Source organism: Anoplophora glabripennis, unplaced genomic scaffold, assembly GCF_000390285.2.
Source record: "Anoplophora glabripennis isolate ALB-LARVAE unplaced genomic scaffold, Agla_2.0 scaffold19, whole genome shotgun sequence".
Taxonomy (NCBI): domain Eukaryota; kingdom Metazoa; phylum Arthropoda; class Insecta; order Coleoptera; family Cerambycidae; genus Anoplophora; species Anoplophora glabripennis.
The window spans coordinates 2,364,199-2,372,826 of record NW_019416327.1 but is presented as its reverse complement, the minus strand read 5'-3'; the positions used below and the strand labels follow the sequence as shown (position 1 = coordinate 2,372,826).

Sequence of the window (8,628 nt, the reverse complement as noted above, 5' to 3'; positions counted from 1 at the left end):
GGAGTTCGAGTTCGTCGTGGGTGACCGACATCAAACCACCTCGTCTTAAAAGAGCCAAACTCACCTAATCTCTGATGGACAGTACTGAACAACTGCGGTCGTGGAATTCTTCTATTTGGAAATGGATCTCCATACAAACGTTTTGCTCTTGATGCATTTCCCGCAACTAAGCCATAATAATAATAGAAATTAAAATCATATTTTAGAACATTTCATAGTATAAGGATTAGTTAAGTTTCTGTGTTCTTAATTTAAGTTAATTTGTTTCGTAATACATTTAAAACAATACAAATTGGTTAACCAAATATTTTCAAAATTAAGTTAGGTAGAGATAAGAAAATTTTATCAGTTATTTATTCATGTAAAAGTCCATAACATATCCAGTTTCTGTGTTTCTTTAAAACATTGTTCGGATTTTAAAATGAATAATCAATAAATGTCACATTGTTAAAATCGTTAAAAATTTGCCTTCATTCATTGCTTCCTACTCAAATCTATAGTGATAGTAAATTTGAATAATATTGAACCGCTTCTCTGAGATAAGAACTCATGCTAGTATTCTGAATAAGTGTTTTTGAGAGACAGTGTATCATTGATTACTGAACATTCCTATCTACACTGTAATAAAGTGTACACTGTAAATATTATTTATGCAAGATAAGCTGCCGGAGGAAAGATAAGCAAAACCAAGGTAAGAAAAGTATAATTCGATGAAATTTGTTATTGTTATTGCTTAACTTTGTCATGAGAACCTGCATCCAATAAAAATTAATTTCAATACAAACAAATTACATTCTACAACAACAAATATTACACAACACAAATTATTCATTCCACTATTTGGAGCAAACCACACAAATAACATTACAAAAATTATACACTATAATACAAACAAATACATAATAAACAAAATAAATTAAATTGAAAGTTAAATAAATATAAAGGTAATAATATATATTTAATAATCCGTAAATATTTATAATATTAATAAATTGTTTTCACTGGACCCATTTACATTGTGGATCTTACCCATATTTAAAATGCATGTGTGCTTAGTTAAGATTCTCTCTGTATGAATAAGTATTTCTAAAAAGTAGACCTGGCTTAAGTTGAAAAATGCGAAAAATAAACCTTTTTGTGATATTGGTGTAAGTGTCTAACAGAAATAACATGATTAATATAATCACTTCTATATTAAAAACCTAGTTTTTTATTTTATATTTCTGATAAATTTGTGTATAAAATTTGACAATATTTCAGTCTACATTAAAATAAAAAGCTTATAAATGTTTCTTATAACATATTTTGTATCTTGTTTCTTGGTATATTTGTCGTTCATGTAATTATGTTTGTTTTTCCCCATTCTATAAATGGTTTCAGTACTGTTGGATAGTGTAAACTAAATAAATAAATATTCTAAAAATTCTGTTCTTTTTCAGCCTTCTCACCTCCCAGATCCGAATCCGCGTTGGCGAATACGACTTCTCCAGCATACAAGAAGAGCTGCCCTATGTCGAGCGAGCTGTGGCCAAGAAAGTAGTCCATCCCAAATACAACTTCTTCACGTACGAGTACGATCTAGCCCTTGTGCAACTGGACAAGCCTCTGGACTTTGCACCCCACATCTCCCCGATCTGTTTGCCGGCTTCCGATGATCTCTTGATAGGAGAAAATGCGACCGTAACGGGATGGGGAAGGTTAAGTGAAGGTGGAACATTGCCATCTGTACTGCAAGAGGTGAGTCTTTGTGGTGATTTTTAACAAATGTATGAATTAATTCAAATTTTCTTATAACTCTGATCGTGTATTAAATATCTTCAACAACCATGTTATCCAAACAAGGAAAACATATAATATTAAATACCTACTGACGTTATTCAAAACAGAAGTGCAAACCTGTTCTGAACTACTGGAGTTGAGAGGAATAACACATTATATTTCCACATGAAACAACAGTAAGTGTTCTATGTTGCCACCTCATTGGTCAATACACAGGCGAACTTATGGAATTAAAGAACCACACAGATTTACAAAAACATCCTGCGTTTCAAAACAATTGCAATATACACTGAAAAAGACAAAAGTGTATACGGACGACCAAGCAGTTTTGAATACTCTTGTATCCTATCGATGTAAACTACGTGGAAATGTTTAAGCATTGTTAAAATTAATTTAAGAATATGACATTTTTCAGTTTTCTCATGAGTATTAAAGTAACTATTTTAGTGTCCTGTTTTGGGGTCACTGGTAACGTATGTTTACTTACTACTAGAATAAAACCAGTTAGTCCTTAAATGACCCTTATCTTAATAATTACTGACTCCATTGTCCTCCAAGTTATCCCTAGGGAGAAGCAATAATGTAGGATAATGGTCTACACTATCTAAAATTAAGGAGCGTACAACAGACCTACTAAATCGTGAGACGCAGTATCCCTCGTTATTTTATCAAGATGAATGAAAAGAAGAAAAAAAAAACAATTGGGTATTGATCCACGCCTTGAACTTTTGTTCTTTTTTCGACTGGTGTAAAATTTAATTTGTCAGGTGCTTTAGCGTGAGACTCGATGAATCTGCTCTTTAACGTTCCATTTTTATAGAAATCTCGATGTTGCATTAGAGAATAATTAATGAAACTAAAAAAAAAGATCTTTAAAGTATTTCACCTGAAAAATTTGATGTACCTTCTATTAATATTTTTAATGATTTACATGTTGTGGATGAGGATCTTTTGTTTATTATAACTTTCACTTTTTATAACTCAAATTTGTAATCTATTTAGAAAAATAACAGAAAATAATTTCCATGTCAAAATAAGTTTCAATTTTCATAGCTCAACAATTCTCATAGAGAATACAATTTTAATGAAATGCTTGAAGCACAAGTGTGAAAGTTTCTTTGTGTCAATTTATCTGTCTAGTAATTACGAATTTAAAAAATAATTGACAATGTATTTACATCCGTTATTGATTTTATTATCATTATTTTTATTTTATAATTATTATTCTTTAACGTAATTAACTGGAAAAAATTATAGCTAAATATTAAAGAAATATATATTTTTGAGGTTATGCAATTCCTTTAATAATGAAATGAGTTTTCGAAAAATTAGCTTAAGACTTTATACAATTATTTTTATGAGAAAAGTCACTCCTAAACTTTTTGCTTATGCTAAACAAAACGTGTTTGTTTCATAACAATACCTGCAAATAGAGCATTATTTTTTTAAATAAAAAAAATGTATGTTGAAAACTATTATGTTTTGGTATAAACCAAGATCTACAAAAAATGCTTTGAATTTATGGAACAGTCGGAAAACATAATGATATACACAGTACAACTATTCCAGTACAATTAAATTGTTGCAACTCCAATTAATAAGATAAAGAATGGTACTTACTTAATATCCTTGACTTATTGAAACATCAACTATTCGAAAAAAGTTCTTTTGTTTAGTTATTATTATAGACATCAACAAAAACGGAGGTAGATGTAAATCGTATAATTCAATAGAACAATATTGTAATTTTGCTGCAATAGAAGTAATAATTTTTTTTGTCAAATTGTACGAAAACACATTTTGTACAATCATGATTAAAATTGTAACAGTTTTTTACACAAAATGGAAAACCACTAATGATAGTACGTAAATTACTACGTATATGAATACGTAGTAATTTCTTACAGGGCAATTTTTTCCTTGTGAAATATTATTTATGATGACAACTCTGTTGTGTTAGTTCTTTCTAGTTAACTATTTTCGTTTTCTGAGGTCATTATTAACAAATTTTGAATCTCCTAATATTTCAGGGAAAAGTGTTTAAGCCTATGCAGATTTCTTTCAGAATTTTAAAGAATCTGTTGCACCATTTTAATATAATAAGCTAGAATTAACATAAATTAGCGTTGTTACAAGCTATTCGCAGCGATTAATCTCATCTGAGAAACACTTGGCAAGAACGGTTATTAATGGGTAGCCGTTAACCCTATTATTTCCCCAAATGTAAACACACCAACAAAAACCATATCACACAATTCAGCACAAAAACAACCTGTTTGTTATATCCGTATGTTTGCAAATCATTCCCTTAATGTTGCAGGTTCAAGTTCCCATAGTGAGCAACGACCGATGCAAGAGTATGTTTTTACGAGCAGGAAGGCATGAGTTCATTCCTGAAATCTTTCTCTGCGCTGGACACGAGGGTGGTGGTCAGGATTCCTGCCAGGGAGACTCAGGAGGGCCCTTGCAGGTAAGCGTATATAATTTTCTGTTAACTGAAGGCTTGGAAAAAATATGAGGAATTTATAGAATGTATTTCTCGATGGGAAATGAGACGAAGTAATAAATTAAAAAATTGAATTTTATCTTCGCAACGAACAACAAAAAAGTGCCACAGGGTAATTTTTGTATGCATTTAATTATTTTTATAATTTTGGCATCAGAGTGCATAAACATTCAATTTCGGGTAATTATTTTTTATGCTAAATTAAATTTACCACACACTTAAGTGACACTAAAATTTTTGAAAAAAAATTACAGGATATTTTGTTGCAAGTATAATTCCAAATATAATAATAATTAAACGCTCAAAAAAATCTGTGGCGTAGATATGTTACTTCCTATGCCTGAGAAAATTCAATGTTCCAATGCCAACACGATTTTTTTGTACTCTCAAGTTATTAACAAGTAACATTGTATTTAAAAATATTTCTAACAATATTCATATTTGTTTTGGAATGAACAATTTTTGAATTATATTCAATTTAGTGAACTGTGTAATAAATTTATTCTAAACTTAATAACTCGAAATTAAACTACATTTTCTAATACAGTTAGAAATCAAATCGTTAAGTTTTCAAAACATTTTGGGGTTCTTAAACTTAGTGGCGGTATTTCCTAACATTTCCGCCACCGGTTGATGTAATTACCTACATATACAATGTCACTAAATTTTATTTAGTTGAGTTATGAGACAAAGATTTATTAATTTTCGTTATAAATATTTTTAGAGATATTTGCATACCCGTGAAATCTTGGTGTTCAGCAAGGTTTGGTCTTGGGACCTTTACTTTTTTAATTTATGTAAATGATCTATCTAACATTTTTGATAGTAGTATTTTAAGTATACTTTTAACAGGTGATACCAATGTTACTACAGCAAAATCAAATTTATTTGTTTTACTCACTGAAATAACTTTGTGGCAATAATTAGCACACGACTGTTTTGTCAGTAACAATTGACTGTTAACATGTCCAGGACTGAAACAATGATTCTCAACCTTCGTAACCTGAAAAGATAAGTAATCCTGACAATGTCAAAATTCTTGGCGTTTTTATGGATCGAAACTATTATGGAATCATCATACTGATTATACAGGGTGTCCCGTTCATGTTTCAAAAGTTACAAGTACAAGTTCGTCATGGGAAAGTAATAGGGGTAGTCCAGGTAAAGTTTTTTTCTTGGACGCCCTGTTTTCGAGATATACCTAGTGTGTTGAAGTTGTTACTTTCCAAATGGTTTTCCTTAATTATCTTTAAATCGGCCAAATATAAAAATGTCAAAATTTGTACACTAGTAAACATCAACTGTGCGTTAAGAATAATGTGCAGACCGTTTCTTTCTGAAAAGCAGTGTCGCCGATGCAGGTAATTGGAGGGGTACAATCGGAAAAAAAAGGTGAAAAGTCGAAGAAAATGAAGTTGCATTTTTTTGCTCACATAAAGCGGCACAAGTACATTAACAAAATATTAAATTGAAAGGGACTTTACCATTGAATGAGCTGAAGACATTTAGCTATCAACAGTATTTGAATTTAAGACTATAATTTTAATTTCTTACGTATCACATGAAACAGTTAAATTTTAAAATATTTTATTCACTAAAAAAAAAATTAAATTTACTTTAAGTTTCTGCTTGTTGTAAACTAATATTTATAAAAGTAAATTAAAATAAACAAATTATGGTAATTAATTATCTATTAAGGTGGACATATCTCTGGCCGAGAAATAGTCAAATTTCTGGCGTTTTTAGGTACTTACTGAAATCTTGAAAAGTAAAACGTGTAGAACAAAAGTAAGCAGAAAAATAAAATCCTTGATATTCTGTTTATTCACTGTTACTATTTAAATTAACTCAAATAAAATAATAACTTGAAAAAAAGCGTTTATAAAACATGCGTTTGCTGTTATTCTAACCCCACATTTTAAGAATTATTTTCACGTACTTATAAATAAAAGTAAACAATTTTATATATAGGACTAAGCAAGTAAATGTTATAAGAATATTTACATGTGGAGTTGTATATAAAAAAGTTAGTATTTTCGTAGATTTCAGTACCTAAAACCTTGATGGTTTGATCGTTTTTTGCACCTGTTTATTCGTTTTACTGCGGCGTCTTTGAAAATACCCAGGTGGATGACATAACATTCCTATTATTTGATAAGCTTTGGATTATTCAGTTATTAAATGTTTGAAATTATTTGTATTTGTGGAAAACACTATTTAAAGAATATGGCGCCCTTAATAACTAATTTTAGATTTTGTAAACTACTACACTACCACTACTAAATTAAACAATAATTTTTTAAAGAACTGAGTTGTTGATGGACATGAATGAAAAAAGTGATAAGAACAGAAAAATATTAGGAAACAGACTCGGAGACATACAGAAAGAAACAGCTGCATAATTAAGTGAATGAGCAAAATTCGAAATACTACAGTAGATACTGAAATTGTCCCCCATTTGCTTCTATGCAACTTCATTTTTCTCTAAAATGGAATTTCGACAAGTATACATTTTCTTTGTAGTATGCTTTAGAGTTTACAGAACCGTTTAGAAATGTAACAAATTTCGACTTTTTTTTTCGATTGTACCCCTCCAATTACCTGTATCGGCGACACTGCTTTTCAGAAAGAAACCGTCTCCACATTATTCTTAACGCACAGTTGATGTTTACTCCTGTACAAATTTTGACTTTTTTATCTTTAGCCGATTTAAAGATAATTAAGGAAAACCATTTGGAAAGTAACAACTTCAACACACTGTATCTCGAAAACAGGGCGTCTCAGAAAAAAAACTATAAATGAACTACCCCTATTATTTTCCCATCAGGAACTTGCACATAAGTTTTTTTAAATATGAACGGGACATCCTGTATATCCAAAAAAAGTTTTAAAATTTCTTTATCGTCTCCGAAGCTTAGTGAATAAAGTTTTCTTACCGACATTAAAAACCTCATATCACAGTCTGATTCATTTTATCTTACCGTTGAGTACTATTTTTCACTCAACGACCTTACCTTACCTACCGTACCTTATAGTACGGCGAAAAGCTGTATGTATATGTGTGGACAATGATACGGATTGAAAAAAAAATATTTGTTGATTTAAATATTGACTGTTCTATCTATTTACATATTTCAGAGCCTTCTGTATATTAAAGACAATTTGGATAATTTTTGCATTAACACTAGATGGGATAAATGACCCCTAGTATCAGATTTTTAGATTCCAAAAAACAAAAGAAATTTACATATTCTTTCAGAATACAATTTTTCAATATTTACCTTCACATGTAAGACATTTAAATGATATACAATATAAAATAAAAATAGATTGTGCTATTTATATTTAACGAAATTTTTAATGTAAATTTTAATAATTTTCAACATTAGTCTAAATTTTTAAATATTTTACACTGAAGTTCAACACTCCTTGTTTTATATTTTATGCCATATTTTAATTTTTTATTAATATTTTGAAACGTATAGTTTGTCTCTATTTGTATTTTATTTGCAGATCTTTATTAACCCTATGTTTTCTATATAATTATCTTTTTCTTCTTTGCAACAAATATATAAAGAAATAAAATAAATATTTCCATATCTTTAACATTTTATATTTCGAAAACAGGCCATTTAGGACACATATTCATAACAATTTTTTGCTTAAAATAACCTGAATACCCACCTTTGTCATCAAAACATGATTAAGGACCTAGCTTGTGATGTTTTTTACCAACACGCTATATCTAAGGAATAACATGTTTACATGCAATTTTCTTTTTCATTTTAGGTAAAGGGAAAGGACGGCCACTACTTCCTGGCCGGCATCATCTCCTGGGGCATCGGCTGTGCCGAGGCGAACCTCCCCGGGGTATGCACCAGGATATCAAAGTTTGTTCCTTGGATTCTTAAGAACGTCACATAATGATAGCGACCGCGTAAGTAGGAGAATGGATCGCCTTTAACGATTTATTTTTAATTAATGCGACGGAAGGTGAATACAGTATTCAAGAAATGCATTTGGCCACTGACGAAAATAGCTCTGATTCGAGTTCGGGAATGATATCGTTGTTATACGGGTCGCAAAGGTATATTTGTGAAACGTCAAAACGGATTCGTAAAAGTTGGTACGATATATAGTTATCTAAATGTATTAAATGGTGCAGTAACTCGAAAAATCTTAATTTACGAGTATGTACATACATTATTTTTTTTGAAAATAATACTACAGTTCATGAAAAAGAAAAGAAATCTTGTAAATATTTGAATCATCAGTTACCTCTTTGATTTAAAAACATTTTTTACGGTTTCCAATCCAACATTTTTCATTAAATTAAAAATATG

General features: G+C 30.0%; 1 protein-coding gene across 1 annotated transcript in view; it reads left to right on the top strand.

Moving 5' to 3' along the window:
- Positions 1 to 8,209, top strand: part of LOC108914741 (serine proteinase stubble-like) — a gene marked incomplete at its 5' end in the record, with an annotated part of 33,147 nt that extends 24,938 nt beyond the window's left edge. The window contains 3 exons of the mRNA XM_018720612.2: positions 1,440 to 1,737; positions 4,100 to 4,249; positions 8,075 to 8,209. Of these exons, the coding sequence (XP_018576128.2) occupies positions 1,440 to 1,737; positions 4,100 to 4,249; positions 8,075 to 8,209 (583 nt within the window). The remainder of the gene's footprint in view (positions 1 to 1,439; positions 1,738 to 4,099; positions 4,250 to 8,074) is intronic.
- Between the last annotated feature and the right edge of the window lie 419 nt (positions 8,210 to 8,628).